General features: G+C 40.2%; 1 protein-coding gene across 5 annotated transcripts in view; it reads left to right on the forward strand.

The window, feature by feature from the left end:
- The window catches only part of KPNA6 (karyopherin subunit alpha 6), a 58371-nt gene that overhangs the window by 24060 nt on the left and 12462 nt on the right, over window positions 1-21849 (forward strand). For 2 of the 5 annotated variants that reach the window (XM_003415458.4, XM_010595159.3), the window contains exons 2-4: window positions 20046-20179; window positions 20996-21088; window positions 21503-21602. In XM_003415458.4, coding sequence (XP_003415506.2) covers window positions 20046-20179; window positions 20996-21088; window positions 21503-21602 — 327 coding nt within the window. Of the gene's footprint in view, window positions 1-120; window positions 516-13063; window positions 13106-13194; window positions 13337-18970; window positions 19774-20045; window positions 20180-20995; window positions 21089-21502; window positions 21603-21849 lie in introns of those variants that run through there. The other 3 variants (XM_010595161.3, XM_010595160.3, XM_064281632.1) reach the window with 3 other exon arrangements.

Genomic DNA, 21849 nt, shown 5'->3' on the forward strand with positions numbered 1-21849 from the left:
CTTGAAGGCTAAGGCACGCCTGGCCCAAGCCATGGTATTTTCAATTGCATCATATGCATGTGACAACTGGACAGTAAATAAGGAAGACCGAAGAATTGACACCTTTGAATTGTGTTGACAAAGAATATTGAATATACCATGGACTGCCAAAAGAACAAACAAATCTGTCTTGGAAGAAGTACAACCAGAATGCTCCTTAGAAGCAAGGCTGGCAAGACTGTGTCTTACGTACTCTGGACATGTTGTCAGGAGGGATCAGTCCCTGGAGAAGAATGTCATGCTTGTCGAAGTACAGGGTCAGCGGGAAAGAGGAAGACTCTCAGCGAGGTGAATTGACACAGTGGCTGCAACAATGAGCTCAAGCGTAACAACGATTGTGAGGATGGTGCAGGACCGGGCAGTGTTTCGTTCTGTTGTGCGTAGGGTCACTATGAGTCGGAACCAACTTGACGGCACCTAACAACAACAACGACAAGAGAGAACTCACTGCAAAAGAAAAAACTTGTACTGTTAAGGTGAGTTCCTAATAATCAAGTATGAAGGTGGGGCTCTTAGATGAGAGGGAGCAATAGTAAAGTCTTCTTTAAGCGTAGATGTGTCTTTAATGTTAGCATTGTTGTTGTTAGTTGCTGTCGATTTGGACTCAAGGCCACTGCACATGTGTCCGAGGAGAAAACCCTGTGTTCCATAGGGTTTTCAAGGCCCAGGTGAAATAGCCAGTTAGATCTCATGTATGAAAACAGTTTTTGAAAAAAGCATAATACTGTTTTTCATTTAATTATTTGATTATTGTCCTTAGACGGAGGCTTGAAATAGCTGATTTCACCCTGGCTGCGTCAAGTTTTGTTTGGCTGGCATAGTGTTTTGAAAATGGAGTCTAAGTCTCGTTTTAATCATCTGTAAAATGGGGATAATGCCCACTTCTCGGGGTTGTGATGATTAGAGATAATATCTACAAAGAGTTTGGCATATTATCAAACCCTACTAGCTTGCCAAGGCCATGGGATTTATATCCCAGTACACTCTTAATCCGTTCTTTTTAATTAACTGGCATGTAACTATAGTGTTTTAAGTGAGCATCTTCTGTTGATGCTTGTTTACTTGAGAATTTCTCCTGAAAAGTTCAAAGGAGGGGCTAGCTGAGAAAAGCCCTGGAGGAGGCAAGTTTCTTACATTCTTGTAGGAAGAGGCCAAATATTGGGAGATAGTTTATCCCTTTTATCTTTCTTCCTAAAGCTTCCTAACTGTAGCATATGCACAGCAATCAGTCTGCCTGATTTAAAGCCTTAGTTCATTTTATGTGCCAGGGCAGTGACTATACCATTTCATTAGGAAACCTCCCTTTGCAAAAAGGAGAGCCAGCATAGCTTAGCACCAGGACAAAGAACATAATTTCAAAAGATTCACTGTTCATGGTGTTTCAGGGCCCATCTCCTTCTTTGAAGATTGTCATGTTATTAGGTAGAAAATGAAGGCTGGTTCCCTCAGGTATTTTGGACTCTTCTAGGCAGCTGCCTTAAAGTGATCAGTTGGTAACTTTTAATTTTTATTGTGCTTTAAGTGAAAGTTTACAAATAAGTCAGTCTCTCATACAAAAATTTATATACACTTTGCTATATACTCCTAGTTGCTCTCCCTCTAATGAGACAGCACACTCCTTTCCACTCTCTATTTTTGTGTCCATTCAGCCAGCTTCTGGCCCCCTCTGCCCTCTCGTCTTCCCTCCAGATGAAGAGCTGCCCACATAGTCTCATATGTCTACTTGATCCAAGAAGCTCACTCCTCACCAGTATTTTCTATCCATAGTCCAGTCCAACCCCTGTATGAACAGTTGGCTTCGGGAATGGTTCCTGTCTTGGACTAACAGAAGGTCTGGGGACCGTGACCTCTGGGGTCCTTCTGGTCTCAGTCAGACTATTAGGTCTGGTCTTTCTACCAGAATTTCGCTAGTCTCAGTCAGACTATTAAGTCTGGTCTTTTATGAAAATTTGAGGTCTGCATCCCACTGCTCTCCTGCTCCCTCAGGGGTTCTCTGTTGCATTCCCTGTCAGGGCAGTCATTTGTTATAGCTGGGCGCCATCTAGTTCTTCTGGTTTCAGGCTGATGTAGTGTCTGATTTATGTGGCCCTTTTTCTGTCTCTTAGGCTCATAATTACCTTGTGTCTTTGGTGTTCTTCATTCTCCTTTGCTCCAGGTGGGTTGAGACCAATTGATGCATCTTAGATGGCCATTTGCTAGCGTTTAAGACCCCAGACGCCACTCTCCAAAGTGGGATACAACATGTTTTCTTAATAGATTTTATTATGCCAATTGACTTAGCTGTCCCCTCAAACCATGATCTCCAAACCCCTGCTCCTGGTACACTGGCTTTCGAAGTGTTCAGTTTATTCAGAAAACTTCTTTGCTTTTGGTTTAGTCCAGTTGTGCTGACCTTTCCTATATCGTGTGTTGTCTTTCCCTTCACCTAAAATAGTTCTTATCTACTATCTAATTAGTGAATACTCTTCTCCATCCCTTCCTCCCTCCTTCCTCGTAACTATCAAAGAATATATTCTTCTCTGTTTAAACTATTTCTTGAGTTCTTACAATAGTGGTCTCATACAATATTAGTCTTTTGTCGCTGACTAATTTCACTCAGCGTAACGTCTTCCAGATTCCTCCATGCATAGTATTCCATTGTGTGAATGTACCATAATTTATTTATCCACTCATCTGTTGATGGGCACCTTGGTTGCTTCCATCTTTTTACTATTGTAAACAGTGCTGCAGTGAACATGGGTGTGCATATATCTGTTCATGTAAAGGTTCTTCTTTGTCCAGGATATATTCCAAGGAGTGGGATTGCTGGATCGTATGGTAGTTCTATTTCTAGCTTTTTAAGGAAGCACCAAATCGATTTCCAAAGTGGTTGTACCATTTTACATTCCCACCAGCAGTGTGTAAGTGTTCCAGTCTCTCCACAACCGCTCCAACATTTATTATTTTGTGTTTTTTGGATTAATGCCAGCCTTGTTGGAGTGAGATGGAATCTCATTGTAGTTTTGATTTGCATTTCTCTAATGGCTAGTGAAGGTGAGCATTTCCTCATGTATCTGTTAGCTACCTGAATGTCTTTAGTGAAGGGCCTGTTCATATCCTTTGCCCATTTTTTAATTGGGTTATTTGTCTTTTTATAGATGAGTTTTTGCAGTATCATGTAGATTTTAGAGATCAGATGCTGATTGGAAATACGATGGCTAAAAACTTTTTCCCAGTCTATGGGTAGTCTTTTTACTCTTTTGGTGAAGTCTTTGGATAAGCATAAATGTTTGATTTTTAGGAGCTCCCAGTTGTCTAGTTTCTCTTCTGGTGTTTGTGCATTGTTAGTAATGTGTTGTATACTGTTTATGCCATGTATTAGGGCTCTTAACGTTGTCCCTATTTTTTCTTCCATGATCTTTATCATTTTAGATTTTATATTTAGGTCTTTGATCCATTTGGAGTTAGTTTTTGTGCATGGTGTGAGGTCTGGGTCTTGTTCCATTTGTTTGCAGGTGGGTACCCAGCTATGCCAGCACCATTTGTTAAAGACGCTGTCTTTTCCCCATTTAACACACTTTGGGCCTTTGTCAACTCTCAACTGCTCATATGTGGATGGATTTATGTCTGGATTCTCAATTCTGTTCTATTGGTCTATGTATCTGTTATTGTACCAGTATAAAACACTATTGTGGTGGTGTAATAGGTTCTAAAATCACGTAGTGTGAGGCTTCCCACTTTGTCCTTTTCTTTTAGTAATGCTTTACTTATCCAGGGCCTCTTTCCCTTCCATATGAAGTTGGTGATTTGTTTCTCCATCTCATTAAAAAGTGCATTGGACAAGGTAATTACGAGCCCAAGAGACAGTAAGGGCTACATGAACCAGAGACTACATCATCCTGAGACCAGAAGAACTAGATGGTGCCCGGCCACAACTGATGACTGCCCTGACAGGGACCACAACAGAGAATCCCTGAGGGAGTAGGAGAACAGTGGGGTGCAGACCCCAAATTCTCATAAAAAGACCAGACTTAATGGTCTGACTGAGACTAGAAGGACCCCCGGCTGTCTTGGTCCCCAAACCTTCTGTTGGCCCAGGACAGGAACCGTTCCCGAAGCCAACTCGTCAGACATGGATTGGACTGGACAATGGGTTGGAGAGGGATGCTGATGAGGAGTGAGCTACTTGCATCAGGTGGACACTTGAGACTATGTTGGCATCTCCTGTCTGGAGGGGAGATGAGACAGTAGAGGGGGTTAGAAGCTGGCAAAATGGTCACGAAAAGAGAGACTGGAAGGAGGGAGCGGGCTGTCTCATTAGGGGGGAGAGTAATTGGGAGTATGTAGTAAGAAGTGTATAAGTTTTTATGTGAGAGACTGACTTGTAAACTTTGACTTAACGCACAATAAAAATTACCTTAAAAAAATTATTTTTAAAAAAGTGTCATTGGAGTTTGGATTGGAATTGTATCTGTGATCGCTTTTGGTAGAATAGACATTTTTACAATGTTAAGTCTTCTATCCATGAGCGCTTGGTAACTTTTTGAAGTACAGACCATGAACATTAGACTTTGGTTTGGAAAGTCCTAGGGCCAATAGCTACTGGCTGTATCAGTGCTTTAAGCACACATTTGTGCGTTATGGTATTGTTGCCATCTCACACACGAGGCAGCTGGCTATATGTATTACGCCTATTTCTGAGAAATTGTGCATAATTTAAAATTTTTATGAATCTCTAATTTTTAACATAAAAAAAACCCAGTGCCGTCGAGTCGGTTTTTAACATACCAGCAATTAAATAGAGCACTACAGTAATCTTGCTACCCACTAGTGTGTGACCTGAGCCTCAGTTTCTTCATCTGTCAGTTAGGACCCATACCTATTTTATAGTATTATTGCTAGTACCTCAGTTATAAAAGCTTAGAAAATACATGGTAGCGTTAGACATTTATCTCCTAGAAATGAGAGATATAACTTGAAGGACCTCTTCACTTTGAGAGAGTTCCTTGACTAGTAAAATCCAAAGGCCATGTAAGACAATCAGTATTGTGGATTTTCTTGACCCAGCTCCAGCAAGTAGGGTAGTATATAATGGGAAAAGATTCTTTGTCTGTTGGGTCCGTGAGAGAAAGCCCGTTCTTTCTTTGGTTGCTGATAGCAGATGTGCTTGTGCAGATGTTCCCCCTCCTAATCTAACCTCGCCTGCCTGGCTTCTCCCGTGAAGTCATAAGCAAATACTTGTGATAGTTTCTTGTTGCTATGGTGATTAAAGAAGCACAGTAGCCTGGATCCCTTTCCAGCTTCATTGTCAGGGCTGCTGGCAGGAAGGGATAGCCCGCCCAGAAAGCCCAGGCTCACAGTCATGATATACCATGTGTCAGGTAGGGCATAGCAGTCCACAGTGCTGCCTTTAGGAATCTGCCCTGCATCTGTTAGCCTCCAGGCACAGGGATAATCAGGGACCCCAGGTAGGTATGGAGACTTGCACATTCTAAGAGCCTGCTGCTGCTGTTGGTTCCCCGAGCTGCTTTCCAGAATGCCCAGGGGCACCTTCTCTGAAGTTTCATCTTCTCAACATCCCTAGCTCCAGTGTTCAGCTTTCTTCTCAGCCTTCATTTTCATTCCTTTTAGAATCAGATTTTCTTAGAGACTGCTTTTCCCTTCTCACATTTCTGTACTTTCTGTTCTGTTCCCCCCTGGTGTTGCTTCCCACTCCCAAGATAAACTGTTTGAAGACCCAACCCAAATTTTATCTTTGGGAGATTTTTTTTTTTTTTTACTCTGTCATCACAATCACTACTGCCTCTCCAGAAGAAGGCAAAATTAGAGTTAATTGTCCCTTTCCGTATTCCTACAAAACTTTTTTCATGCCTTTTGCGGCATAGTGGTTAAGTGCTACCTACAGTTGCTAACCAAAAGATTGGTAGTTTGCATCCACCAAGCACTCCCTGGAAACTGGGACAGTTCTACTCAGTCCTGTAGGGTCACTATGAGTCAGAATCGACTCGATGGCAGTGGGTTTGGTTTGGTTTCGCTCTGTGTTCCTACAAAACTTTTTTCATCCCTTTTGCAATATTTTTAGTCACTGTTTCAGATTAGATATTTAGAGGATGGGAAATGCCCATAAGGGGAGAACCAGGTTGGTAAGGCTTCAGGCCCCTGTGTCTGTATTCAACAGTTTTACCTTTATCAGTGCTTTTAATACTGAGATTCCATGTGAGATTTAATTGGAGATGGTACTTTGCGAAACTTTTTAAATCACTGTTTTAATAATTGAGTCTGCTGGACTAAATTGTGAATTCTTGGAGAGGAGCAACTAACGTCATACTGTGCTTCTTGGTACCTCCAGAATCCCTAGTGTGGGATAATAAACTCTCAATAAATGCTTGGTAAACTGAAGGGCAAAAGAGTCTTTGAAAACATTGTTACCCAGCACTCAAGAAAACAAAGCTGCTGCTTCTGTAAACAGAATAGGCAGCTTTTTCCTGAGAGACAAGTATCAGAGCTGAGCCTCCACCTGCCCCAGGATTGGGGGTCTGGCTCCTCTATTTTATTTAGGCGCATGAGATTCTGATCTAGTCCTTTAAGATTTTTAAGGGAGGCACTTTTAGGGTGCCTCTGACAACAGCCCACTGAAGTTGTTTATAGATGTGAATGCTGAGGGTCTGAGAGATGAAGTGACTTAGCTAAGATCACACACTCAGTAAGTCGCAAAGCCATGATTCATACCTCAATTTGTCAGACTCCAAAGTGGTATCTCCTATGTGGGCTGCCTCTTTACACTTTTAGGTTTTCAGATCTCAGATTTGAGATCCCGTGATTTGAGGGAGTTGGGGGTAGCATGGGGTGAGGATAGAGTTACTGGATGGAGAAGAGACAAAGGTGAAGAGAACTATCTGAGCATTACCACATGCAAAACTTTTGTGATAAACCAAGGGCATGGGCTACACATGCAGAGAATAGAGCAGTTTGGGCTGCAGGCCTGCAAACTTTCCTTCTTGTTATTTAGTGAAACATAGTGGGGTCAAACCTGGAATACATTAAGCAGGTAGAAGGATGATAGACTTCAGCCTTCTCTAAGGCTGTACTGAATACCTAGCCACAATTCCTCCAACTCTTGACTCTCTTTCAGATTGCCCAGTAGCTCCCACTGTCTTGGTGAGTGGTGTTCAACCTTGGAAGTACGTAAGGATCATCTATAGCACTTCTTAAAAAATGTGCAAACTCAGGCCCTGTCCAAAATCAGTTATCTTAAATTTTATCTGATGTGTACAGCAGCCCTGTTAACCTCTAAGAAAGTCCCCATCCCTTTTCTCTAAAGAACATAGAGATTCTAGAGTGCCACTGAATGCATGGAGTTACTGCCACTTGGCAAATACCATTGAGTTTGTAGAACACATTATGGTTTCAAAATCAGTAAGAAATGCCTACAAATTTCCCTCCTATTCTTCTTTCCTCAGAGCTAGATTTTTGAGCTTGGTGTTTGATTGCAGCTGGCAGGTTTTAGTCAGTAGGTAAGCTCAGGGGTAAGTCCAAGAGAAAAGCTGCTTTTTGAGGGCAGATTTGGGGAGAGGGAAATGAACAAGGTGCTCTATGCTGTAGCCATCCTTCTTTTGCAGGAAGATTAATGATGTTCTTCATCTCCATGAGAAATAACTTTGTTAAACAGAATGGCTTTTTGTATATATACTCTGAATTTTTTCAGGCTTTATGGTGAAATCGAAACCCTGGTGGCGTAGTGGTTAAGTGCTACGGCTTCCAACCAAGGGGTCGGCAGTTCGAATCCGCCAGGCTCTCCTTGGAAACTCCATGGGGCAGTTCTACTCTGTCCTATAGTGTCACTGTGAGTCAGAATTGACTGGACGGCAGTGGGTTTGTTTTTTTGGTATGGTGAGATAAGTGTAGTCTTTTTATTTTTTAGGAGGGAGGTAAGATAATTAGCTTTAATTATGTATGTCTAGTAAAACTTCAGAAGTAACCACTAAGATTAAAATTTGCTGTATAAATTCCAAACTGGTAGAGAGGAAAATGTCATGATGATAAAAATAAACTGGGGGGTTGGGGGGGAAGCTTAGAAAAATCTGGACAAGAGTATACAACCAAAAAAAAGGTGGTAGAAACAAGTCAAAACAAGTCACTTGCAGAAATCAATTAATACAGATGATCAGATTGGATTTTTTTTAATTAAGCAATATGTGGTTTATATGAGACATACCTAAAATATACTCAGGTTGAAATTTTTAAAAATAGAAAAATACCCAGCAAGCAAATATTAACCAAAAGAAAGCTGGGATGTTACCTGTATACACATTTAAGGTTTTTAGATCTTCTTGATGAATTGATTATCATTATAAAATGTCCTTATTCATCCCTGTAGTAAGTATTCTTTGTTAACGTTGACCCTAAAGTGGGTTTCTTGTATACAACATATACAAGTGTCTTCATTTTATTGTTGTTTATTTTTTATTGTTATTATTGTTCTGACAATGAATCCTTTTTAATAGAAGTGTTTACACCATATTAATGTAATTATACATGTGATTGAGTCTGCTCTTTTCCTATTTGTTTTCTATTTATTGCATCTGCTCTTGGTTCTTTTTTCCCTCTTTACCTGCTTTTTTTTGGATTAATTATTTTTTATGTTTTCATTCTATCTCCATTCTCGGTTTATTAACTGTATTTCTTTGCTTTATTTTTTTAATGGTTGTTCTAAGGTTTGCAATATACATCTTTGTTATATCACAGTGTACCTTTAGATAATACACCATTTCACGTGTCTAATAAGAACCTATGACACACTTCCATTTCCCCTACTCGTCTTTTTTGCTATTGTTGTAGATTTTATTTCTAGGTGTTACACAAATCCCACAATTACATTATTTTTGCTTTAAACAATTATTTCTAATGCAATTTTTTTCCTAAATTTTATTTATTTTGTTGTTGTTGAGAATATACACAGCAAAATGTATACGAATTTTATTGCAGTTATTTTATATTTACTTCCATAGTCACCATTTCTGTTGTTGTTAGGTGCTGGCAAGTCGGTTCCAACTCAAGGCAACCCTGTATACACAGGACTGGGCAATGTTTTGCCATCTTCACAATCATTGGCTATGTTTGAACCTGTTGTTGAAGCCACTGTGTCAGTCCATCTCACATCTCATTGAGGGTCTTCCTCTTTTTCGATGACCCTGTACTTTACCAAGCATGATGTCCTTCCCCAGTAACTGGTCCCTCTCCTGATACATGTCCAAAAGTATGTGAGACAAAGTCTCACCATCCTTGCTTTTAAGGAGCACTCTGGCTGTACTTCTTCCAAGATAGATTTGTTCATTCTTCTGGCAGTCCGTGGTATATTCAATATTCTTCACCAACACTGTAATTCAAAGGCGTCAGTTCTTCATTGGTGTTCCTTATTCATTGTCCAGCTTTCATTTGCATATGAAGCGATTGAAAACACTGTGGCTTGGGTCAGGCACACCTCAGCCCTCAAAGTAACATCTTTGCTTTTCAACACCTGAAAGAGGCCTTTTGCAGCACATTTTCCCAATGCACTATGTCGTTTGATTTCTTGAGTGCTGCTTCCATAGACGTTGACTATGGATCAAAGTAAAGTGTAATCCTTGATAACTTGAACATTTTCCCCGTTTATCACCATGTTGCTTATTGGTCCAGTTGTGAGAATTTTTGTTTTCTTTATGTGAAAGAGTAATCCATACTGAAGGCTGTAGTCTTTGATCTTCATCAGTAAGTGCTTCAAGTCCTCTTCACTTTCAGCAAGCCAGGTTGTGTCATCTGCATATTGCAGGTTGATAATTAGTCTTCCTCCAATCCTGATGGCTCTTTCTTCTTCATATAGTCCAGTTTCTCAGGTTCTTTGCTCAGCATACAGACTGAATAAGTATGGTGAAAGGATACAACCCTGACACACACCTTTCCTAACTTTCAACCAGCAGTATCCCCTTGTTCTGTCCATAGGTATGCCTTTTGATCTATGTACAGGTTCCACATGAGCACAATTTTTTTTTTAAGTGTTCTGGGATTTTCATTCTTCGCAATTGTCTTAGCCATCTGGTGCTGCTGTAACAAATACTACAAGTGGATGGCTTTAACCAAGAGAAATTTATTTTCTTACAGTCTAGTAGGCTAGAAGTCCAAATTCAGAGCATCAGCTCCAGAGGAAGGCTTTCTTTTTCTGTCATCTCTGGAGGAAGGTCCTTGTCATCCATCTTCCCTTGGTCTAGGAGCATCTCAGCGCAGGAACCTCGGGTCCAAAAGACAAGCTCTGCTCTTGGTGTTGCTTTCTTGGTGGTTCGAGGTTCCCTGTATCTCTGCTCGCTTCTCTCTTTTATATGTTAAGAGATCCCCTCAAGACAAAATCCAATCTTGTAGATTGAGTCCTGCCTCACTAACACAATTGCCACCATCCTCCCTCGTTTACACACATTTTGGGGGGAACATAATTCAATCCATGACAGCAATGTTATCCATAATTTGTTATGATCCACACAGTGGAATGCCTTTGCATAGTCAGTAAAACAGAAGTAAACATCTTTCTTGTATTCTCTTCTTTCATCCAAGATCCATCTGCCATCAGCAATGATATCCCTTGTTTCACATCCTTTTCTGAGTCTGGCTTGAATTTTTGGCAGTTCCCTGTTGATGTACTGCTGCAAATGCTTTTGAATTATCTTCAGCAAAATTTTACTTGCATGTGGTATTAGTGATACCATTCAGTAATTTCTGCATTCTGTTGGATCACCTTTCTTTGGAATGGGCACAAATATGGATCTCTTCCAGTCAGTTGGCTAGGTAGCTGCTTTCCAAATTTCTTGGCATAGACGAGTGAGCACTTCCAGCATCGCATCCATTTGTTGAGACGTCTCAAGTGGTATTCCATGAATTCCTGCAGCCTTGTTTTTCACCAAGGCCTTCAATGCAACTTGAACTTCTTCCTTCAGTACCGTCGGTTATTGATCATATGCTACCTCCTGAAATGGTTGAATGTTGACCAGTTCTTTTCTGTACAGTGACTGTGTAGTCCTTCCATCTTCTTTTGACCCTTCCTGTATCGTTTGGTGTTTTGCCTATAGAATCCTTCAATATTTAAACTTGAGCTTGAAATTTTTCTTTGTTTCTTTCAGCTTGAGACATGCCAAGCATTTTCTTCTCTTTTGGTTTTCTAACTCTGAGTCTTTGCACATTTCATTAGAATACCTTGTCTTCTTGAGCTCCCCTTTGAAATTTTCTGTTCATCTCTTTTACTTCATCATTTCTTCTGTTCACTTTAGCTAGTCTGCATTCAAGAGCAAGTTTCAGAGTCTCTACTGACAAATAATTTGTTCTTTTTTTTTTCCTTTTCTCTCTTTTTAATGACCCTTTGCTTTCTTTATGTATGATGTCTGTGATGGTTAAGGTTGTGTGGCAAGTTGACTGGGCCATGATTCTCAGTGGTTTGGCCGTTATATAATGACATAATCACTTCCACGATGAGATCTGCTGTGAACTGACCATCAGTTGAAAGGGAGCTTCCTTGGTGTGGCTGCATCCAATATATATGGACTTCCTGGCAAAGCTTGCTAGCTTTTGCTCACTCTGGATCCTGCCTCTGGCTCGTCATCATCTGACCACTGGTTCTTAGTACTTGAGCCAACAGCCTGCCTTCTGACCTGCCAATCTTGGGTTCATCAGCCCCTGTAGCTACCTCCATTAGAAGAAGCCTCCAGCCTCACACCTGACCCACTGACTTGGGACTTAACTAGCCTCTACAACCCTGTGAGACATTTCCTTGATATAAATCTCTCTGTTTCTACATGTATATGTATTTGTGTGTGTGTGTATATATATATATGTATGTATATATCTACGCTTCACTGGTTTTGCTTCTCTAGAGAAGCCAGCCTAAGACAATGTCCTTAATGTCATCCCACAACTTGTCTGGCCTTCAGTCATTTGTATTCAGTGAGTCAAATCTGTTCTTGAGATAGTCTCTAAATTCAGGTGAGATACACTCAAGGTTGTACTTTGCCTCTGGTAGACTTTTTTTATTAGTCATGAACTTCAACTTGAACACACAAATGATTGTCCTGCAGTCAGCCCCTGGGCAGTCCGCCCTTGGCCCCAGGGACCCAGTTGAGTACCTGCAACTTTTCAGAGGGTCCTGGAAGTGAAGACTGTTACCATAAATAATGTTGTTAGGTAATGTCCAGTCAGTTCCGACTCCTAGCAACCCTGGGAACAACGGAACAAAACACTGCCTAGTCCTGCACCATCCTCACAATCGTTATGCTTGAGCCCATTGTTGCAGCCACTTTGTCACTCTGTCTTTTTGAAGGTCTTCCTCTTTTTCACTGACCCTCTGTTTTACCAAGCATGATGTCCTTCTCTAGGGACTGATCCCTCCTGATAATATGTCCAAAGTATGTGAGACATAGCCTTGCCATCCTTGCTACTAAGGAGCATTCTGGTTGTACTTCTTCCAAGACAGATATGTTCATTCTTCTGGCAGTCCATGGCATATTCAATATTCTTCACCAGCACCACAATTCAAAGGTGTCAGTTCTTCAGTCTTCCTGATGCATCATCCAGCTTTCGAATGTGTGTGAGGTGATTGAAAACACCATGGCTTGGGGCAGATGCACCTTAATGTTCATAAATAATGCTAAGATATCATGAACATTTTCATTGTGTCTGACATTTGCACTGACACTGCAAAACAGTGGTGGGCAAAACTGCTGATGCCTTAGCACCTATCAAGGCAGTGACATCAGACTGTACCGGCCACTGGCCTTGATGATATTGAGCTTCTCCATCGTCTCTTTCCACAGATGTAGTCGATTTGATTTCCTGTTTATTCCATCCGAGGAGGTCCATGTGTGTAGTCACCATTTATGTTGTTGGAAAAAGGTATTTGCAATGAATAAGTCATTGGTCTTGCAAAATTCTGTCATATGATCTTCTGTATTGTTTCTGTCACCAAGGCCATATTTTCAAACTATCAATCCTTTATTTTCAGTTTTCACATTCCAATCACCGGTCATTATCAATGCTTCTTGATTGCATGTTTGATCAATTTCAGACTACAGAAGTTAGTAAAAATCTTGTTTCTTCATCTTTAGTGTTAGTGGTTGGTGCATAAATTTGAATAACAGTTGTATTAACTGGTCTTCCTTGTAGGCATATGGATATTATCCTATCATTGACAGTGTTGTACTTCAGGACAGATCTCGAAATGCTCTTTTTGACCATGAATATGATGCTGTTCGTCTTCAGTTTGTCATTCCTGAAATAGCAGACCAGGATTGTCTGATTCGATACGGTCAGTACCAGTCCATTTCAGCTCAGGGTATCGGTCTACAAGCAGTCCATTTCATTGTTGGTAACTTCCAATTTTCCTTGATTCTTACTTCATATGTTCCATGTTCCGATTATTAGTGGGTATTTGCAGCTGTTTCTGATCATTTAGAGTCATGTCACATCAGCAAATGAAGGTTCTGAAGCTTTACTCCATCCACATCATTAAGGTTGACTCTACTTTGAGGAGGCAGCTCTTCACCAGTTGTTTTTTGAGTGTCTTCCAACCTGAGAGGCTAATCTTTGGCACTATATCAGACAGTGTTCTGCTGGTATTTATAAAGTTTTCACCAGCCAGTTCTTTCAGAACTAGATTGCCAGGTCCTCCTTCCCAGTCTGTCTTAATATGGAAGCTCTACTTAAACCTGTCCGCCATGGATGACCCTGGTGGTATTTGAAATACCAGCATCACAGCAATGCACAAGCCACCACACACTATGACAGACCAACAGACAGGTGGTTTTACTTTCAGCCAGTGCAGAAATAAATAAATAAGCCTTCCTAGTAAAATGCGTGGTAGCACACAGTGGGAACTAAAAAAAAGAGGATAATAATAAATAAGAAAGGAAAAAAAAAACTTATTTGAAGATGATGTAATTCAAGCATTCAGTGTTTTGGAATTAATAAGAATTTAGCATGGTGTCTGGATATGAGATAAAGAGCAATTCTTTCCCCCCATGCCTCCGCCCAAAAAAAACCTAAGAATAAATCTAAAAGATAGAGAAGATCTTTTACGGAGAAAATTCTAAGTCTTTATTGAAAGGTTTTGTTGTTTTTTTTTTTTAATTTAATGGGAGAGACATTCATATTGTGTAAGGGCAGTTCCAATAGGATTTTCCAAGGGCTTGACAATCTGATTGTAGATTTCAAAGGCTCAGGAAAAAACTAAACCACTCCCTCCTGAAGATTAAGATAGGAGGACTTGTACTTCCAGATGAGGAAAATTTTTTAAAAAGTATATTAATCAAGATAATACGATATTGGTGCAGGAAAGAAATTGACCAATGGAAGAGAGGATAAAATTAGAATTGAGCATATGGGGAAATTTGCTTCATGACAAGAGTGGCATAGTGAGAGGAGGGTATTAGGTAAACCATGCTAGGACAACTGATTATCCCTATGGAAAATAATGAAATGGAATTCCTGTCTAATAGACACACATAATTAAATTTCATATAGATGAAACACATGTAAAAAAAAATAACTTTTAGAAACATGAGAGGGTATCTTTCTGACTTTGAGAGTGTGAAAGGATCTGTTAAACAGGGCACACAAAAAGCTAACCATAAAAGTTTAACTATATTAAAATTCTTGTTAAAGAACTTCACAAAGTAAAAAGACAAGCCACAAACTGCTGGAAGATATTTACAAATAACCAACAAATAACTTGAATATCTAAAGAGCTATAAATCGATAAGAAAAGGACAAATAATAGAAAAATATTCAAAATATATAAACAGGCATTTTTCACAGAATAGGGGAACATATATGGCTAATAAACATGAAATTTAACCTCATTATTATCAATCTGGGAAATGTAAATCAGTATTTCAGTGAAATACCATATTCCATGCACCCAGTAGATTGGCAAAAGTCTTAAAATTGGAATTACTGGTCAGAATATATATCATTGGGAACACTTCATGTATTGCTAAGTTAGTGTAAATTGGTAACACTTTAGAAGACAATTTGACACCATTTGATCAAGTTTAACATTTACCTATCTATAACCCAGCAATTTATTTCTGTATCTGTACCTTAGAGCAGTAGTTCTCAAAGTGTGGTCTGCACACCCATAGAGGTTCCAGCAGCTTTTCAGAGGGCCTTGAAAGTCGAGACTATTATAAATAATATTAAGATGTTATTTGACATTTTCATTGTGTTGACATTGTGCTGACACTAGGAAACAATGGTAGGTAAAACTGCTGGTGCCTTAGCAGGAATCAAGGCAGTGGCACCAAACTGCACCAGCAGTCATTGTATTCTTCACACCACTAACTTGATTGTTTAAAAAATAATAATAAATGCCAGTTTTAATAGAAGAGTTCAGCAAAGCATCAGGATATAAGATAAACATACAAAAATCAGTTGGATTCCTCTACACCAACAAAGAGAACATCAAAGAAGAAATCACCAAATCAATACCACATACAGTAGCCCCCAAGAAGATAAAATACTTAGAAAATAAATCTAACCAGAGACATAAAAGAACTATACAAAGAAAACTAAAAGACACTACTGCAGGAAACCGAAAGAGACATACATAAGTAGAAAAACATACCTTGCTTATGGATAGGAAGACTCAAAATTGTAAAAATGTCTATTCTACCCAGAGCGATCTATAGATATGATGCAATTCAATCCAAATTCCAATGACATTTTTTAATGAGATGGAGAAACAAGTCACCAACTTCATATGGAAGGGAAAGAGACCCTGGATAAGTAAAGCATTACTGAAAAAGAAGAACAAAGTGGGAGGCCTCACACTCTCTGATTTTAGAACCTGTTATACCACCACAGTAGTCAAAACAGCCTGGTACTGGTACAACAACAGATACATAGACCAATGAAACAGAATTGAGAATCCAGACATAAATCCATCCACATATGAGCAGCTGATATTTGACAAAGGCCCAAAGTCTGTTAAATGGGGAAAAGACAATCTCTTTAACAAATGGTGCTGTAATAACTGGATATCTATTTGCAAACAAATGAAACAAGACACATACATCACACCATGCACAAAAACTAACTCCAAATGGATCAAATACCTAAGTATAAAATCTAACACAAAAAAGATCATGGAAGAAAAAATAGGGACAATGCTAGGAGCCCTAAAACATTACTAACAATGTGGAAGAGAAACTAGACAACTGGGAGCTCCAAAAATCAAACACTTATGCTCATCCAAAGACTTCACCAAAAGAGTTACAGACTGGGAAAAAGTTTTTGGCTATGAAAAATCCAATCAGTGCCAGATCTCTAAAATCCACATCATACTGTAAAACCTCAAGAACAAAAAGACAACCCCATTAAAAAATGGGCAAAGGATATGAACAGGCCCTTCACTAAAAACTTTCAGGTAGCTAACAAGATACGTGAGGAGATGCTCACGATCGATTGATCATTAGGCATTAGAGAAATGCAAATCAAAACTACAATGAGATACCATCTCACCCCAATGAGGCTGGCATTAATCCAAAAAACACAAAAAAACGTTGGAGAGGTTGTAGAGAGACTGGAACACTTATACACTGCTGGTGGGAATGTAAAATGGTACAACCGCTTTGGAAATCGTTTCCTCAAATAGCTAGAAATAGAACTACCATTCCAGCAGTTCCACTCCTTGGAATATATCCTAGACAAATCAGAGCCCTCACGTGAACAGATATGTGCACACCCATGTTCACTGCAGCACTGTTTACAATAGCAAAAAGATGGAAGCAACCAAGGTGCCCTTCAACAGATGAATGGGTAAGTAAATTATGGTATATTCACATAATGGGATACTATGCAACTATTAAGAACAACGATGAATCTGAAACATCTCAACATGGAGGAATCTGGAAGGCGTTATGCTGAGTGAAATTAGTCAGTTGCACAAGGACAAATATTGTATGAGATCACTATTATAAGAACTCAGGAAGAGGCATTATGCTGAGTGAAATTAGTTGCAAAAGGACAAATATTGTATGAGACCACTATTATAAGAACTCAGGAAAAAGTTTAAACAGAAGAAAATATTCTTTGATGGTTACAAGGGTGAGGGGTAGTCACTAATTAGATAGTAGACAAGAACTATTTTAGTTAAAGGGAAAGATAACACACAATACAGGGGAGGTCAGCACAACTGGACTAAACCAAAAGAAGTTTCCTGAATACAGCCAAATGCTTTGAAGGCCAGATTAGCAGGGACAGGAATCTGGGGTCCATGGTTTCAGGGGGCATCTAGGTCAATTGGCATAAGAAAATGCATTAAGAAAACGGTCTGCATCCCACTTTCATGAGTGGCATCTGGGGTCTTAAACGCTAACAAGCGGTCATCTAAGATGCAACAATTGGTCTCAACCCACCTGGAGCAAAGGAGAATGAAGAACACCAAAGACACAAGGTAAATATGAGCCCAAGAGACAGAAAGGGCCACATAAACTAGAGACTACATCAGCCTGAGACCAGAAAAACTAGGTGGTATCCAGCTACCACCAATGACTGCCCTGACAGGGAACACAACAGAGAATCCCTGATGGAGCAGGAGAAGAGAGGGGTGCAGACCTCAAATTCTTGTAAAAAGACCAGACTTAATGGTCTGACTGAGACTGTAGGGACCCCGGGGGTCATGGTCCCTGGACCCTCTGTTAGCCCATGACTGGAATCATTCCCAAAGCTAACTTTTCAAACAGGGATTGGACTGGACTATAAGACAGAAAATGATACTGGTGAGGAGCGAGCTTCTTGGCACAAGGAGACACAGGAGACTATGTGGGCAGCCCCTCTCTGGAGACGAGATGAGAAGGCAGAGGGGAACAGGAGCTGGTTGAACAGACATGGGGCGTACAGGGTGGAGAGGAGGAGTGTGCTGTCTCACTAAGGGAACAACAGCTAGGAGTACATAGCAAGGTGTGTATAAGTTTTTGTATGAGACTGACTTGCTTCATCAACTTTCACTTAAAGCACAATAAATAAAAAAATGCCAATATCACTTTTCATTTTTAAAATGTTTTTGATGAAACAGTACAGATTCTAGATTGGAAAATGTATCTGGAGGAAAATTGCTTGTCGGCTTAAATCGTGAGCTAAAGTAGCCACTTCTTTCATTAACAGCATTTTTACTTTAAAGAATGAATGACAGACAAACGGTGGATATCCAGACTTAGGTATTGGGCAAACATTTCTCAAAAATGCATGAAATGAGTTTGTCAGTGTTTGTTGTCAGTAACATAATTTCAGCTTTCAAGTGAAAACGTACCTTCTACCACGTACTCAACAGCTTCCTGATAGATAGGTAAAATAGGGAAAAAACTGGGAAAAAGAAGACCAACAGAAAAATGGATAAATTATGATGTATTTACACAGTGGACTAATATAATAGTGAAAATGAGTGAAATACAACTGTATACAAAAACATGGGTAAATTTTAGAAAACCAATGAGTAGGGGGAACACTGTTCTCAGAATATCGAAACACAGTGTGATACTATATTTTGGGTTATTCATATGTATGATTAATAAAAGCAAAAGCAAACAAAGATCACAATTTGGGATGGTAGTTTTCTTTTGGCTGGAGTCAGGGTCGTGATAGGGAAACCTGAAATAGGGAAAGAGCCCATAATTTGTTAAGACATATTGGTAATGTTTTAGTTCTTAGATTTTGGTGATAGGCTCACAGATATCCGTTGTATTTTTTTGCTTGGTAATTTACATATGTTTCATCCTTTTGTATTTATCAGATACTACCTTTTTTTTTTTTTTAATTTAAAAATAGATGGTGGCATCTCCTGTCTGGAGGGGAGATGAGAGGGTAGAGGGGGTTAGAAGCTGGCGGAATGGACACGAAAAGAGAGAGTGGAGGGAGGGAGCAGGCTGTCTCATTAGGGGGAGAGTAATTGGGAGGACATAGCAAGGTGTATATAAGTTTTTGTGTGAGAAACTGACTTGATTTGTAAACTTTCACTTAAAGCACAATAAAAATTTAAAAAGTGGATGGTTGTCATAAAGATACATGGTATTCCACTGAGTTAAATATACTATAATGTATTTAAGCTGGTTTGGTATTTTCTTGTATCTGAGTTCTTTGGGCAAGTCATATAACTGTTTTCTCTAGTTAAATTAGGGTGATCATAATTTGTGAGCCTTTACCATGTGTCACTGTTCTAAGAAGCACTTCATATGTGTTAACCTACGTAATCTTTCTAACAACTTTATGAAGTAGGACTATTATGTCCCTGTTGTAAAGATGAGATCCTGATGCATAGAGAGGTTAAAGCAACTCATTCAAGGTTGCACAGCTAACAAGAGCCAGGATTTGAATTCAGGCAGCATAGCTCCAGCACCCCTTCCCCTCTTAACTGCTGTGCTATGCCAGTTCTGTAATGTTGTTTGCTGCTGTTGAGTAAGCCCCCAACTCATGGTGACCCAGTGCACAACAAAACGAAATGCCGCCCAGTCTGGCTCCATCCCCATGATGAGGGTTGGACTGTTGTGATCTATAAGGTTTTAATTGGCTGATTTTTGGAAGCAGATCGCCCCAGACTTTTCTTCCTAGTGTATCTTACTCTGGAAGCCCCACTGAAACCTGTTCAGCATTGTAGCAGCAGGCAGTCCACCACTAACAGACAAGTGGTAAGTGGTGGCTGCACATGAAGTGCACTGGCCAGGAGTCGAATCCCAGCCTCTCACATGGAAGGTGAGAATTCCACCACTGAACCGTCAGTATCTCTCAGTCTGTAATACCATTTACTTTGACAAGCATGTTTTGATTAAAGGAGGGGTGTGTGTGTTTTTTCGTGTGGTTCTACAAATATTAGGGGTGCTATTACTGAGATTATGAGGCCTCCTTGAGAAGCTGTGATCCTCCCCCATATAGGAGAGGGTGGGTAGGAACAGAAGCCCAGTGAAAAGGAAATGCTCTTTTCTTAATGGCCTTTGCCAATGTGTTTTTACCGTCCTTTTTTCCAGAGACCATGGCGAGCCCAGGGAAAGACAATTATCGAATGAAGAGCTATAAGAACAATGCCTTAAACCCTGAGGAAATGAGGCGAAGAAGAGAGGAAGAGGGCATTCAGCTCCGGAAGCAGAAGCGGGAGCAACAAGTGGGTTAACCAGAATATTCTCAAACATACTGTTCAGGGGAGCAATCCAGCTGCTGTGGTTGACCTCCACCTCGCACTCTTACCTTCCCCTCAGGAAAGTAGCTTAGCTCTGTGGGCCAGTCATCCAGTTCGCTTTGTAGCAGAAATGTTGGAAGCTTTGAGAAAGGGAGAACTAATCCTATGTCCCTTTTCCACAAGTTAGACAAACTTAGAATCATTTGTATCTTCAATACAACATTCTAGTTCTAGCTTCTTGTTGTCCTCCCTCTTCACCCTACAGTCAGTGTTAGGCCTGGCCTTTAAGGCCCAGCTCTAATCCTGGCCTTTTAAGAGGCACATTCTGGGCTGCCTTACTTCTATTTTGTTGAGTCTCTGTTCTTTGTAAACCCATCTAGGACTGAAACTGTATTAATGCCTCATCATCTGCTCTCTCACCCTACCCTCTCCCGCACAGCTGAATTGGTGCCTTGCTCAGGTCTGAATTCAATCACCTAACCTGCTTTTTCCTATCCTCTTGCCATACCATTATTCTCTTTCTTCAAAGCCTTTTATATCCATCATCTTTTATAGAAAGGGGATAAAACTTTTTTCCTTTTTTAATTTCTTCTCCTGTTTATAAAAGTGCTGTCTCAAAAAATGTGAACAGGTAGATGCAACATAGAAAGTAAAGCCCTTGAATATCTTCTCATGTCAATATAAAGCTTGGGTCTCATTTTCTCAACTATTCTAGCATTTCCTTAACAGTTATGCCAAAATTTAACGTTGGATTGTTTTGTTCTTGGGTAATCTTACCATGTCTCTTCACTTTACTTTCAGCTTTTTAAAAGGAGAAATGTTGAGCCGATTAATGAAGAAGCAGCCATGTTTGATAGTCTCCTCATGGACTCATATGTGAGCTCTACCACTGGGGTAAGGCCCTTGCATGCTGCCTGAGGCAAGCCTGAGAAGTGCCTGCTTCTAGAGAATAGAAATTGAGTTGTTCCCATCACCTAGTAGCTTTGATGATAACCATGCAAAGCTCTTTTTTCCGTGGGCCCTTTTGTATTTAGTCAGCTTAAGGAGCCAATAAGGATTCATCTCTGATAAGAGATGCCTGAGGAAATATTTAAGGGAAACTCTCAGTTGCCTCAGAGGTTAGAAATCACTTTCAACTGTCCCAACTTGAAGCAGCCATAGATTAAACAAACCCCTTCTCCTGAGCCTGTGTGTTATGCCATCATTTTGCCCTCAAGTCTTTAGAAAACAAGATGTCAGGCAGGATTGTGTGCTCACATATGCCTTTGGTGTTGATTTGCAAAGTTCTAAGTCTGTTTTATGTTCTAGGAGGGTGTGATCACAAGAGAGATGGTGGAGATGCTCTTTTCTGATGATTCTGACCTGCAGTTAGCAACCACACAGAAATTCCGGAAACTGCTCTCCAAAGGTACAAAGCCTGACCCTCCCCAGAGAAGCGCTGCATGATTTAGCCTCCCATTTTTTCTCACTGACCTCGTCAACTACTCTTTCCTCACTCATTCTGCTTTAGCTGTACTGGCCTTGATGTTCCTTGGACATGCCAAGGACATGCCACATTCTACCTTTGCAATGGCTATTCCCTCTGTCTGATATCCTCTACTTCCAGATGTCTGTGTGGCAACTCCCTCACTTTTATGATCAGATCCTACCTTCCC

The sequence above is a fragment of the Loxodonta africana genome, chromosome 3 (genome assembly GCF_030014295.1).
Source record: "Loxodonta africana isolate mLoxAfr1 chromosome 3, mLoxAfr1.hap2, whole genome shotgun sequence".
Lineage (NCBI taxonomy): Eukaryota > Metazoa > Chordata > Mammalia > Proboscidea > Elephantidae > Loxodonta > Loxodonta africana.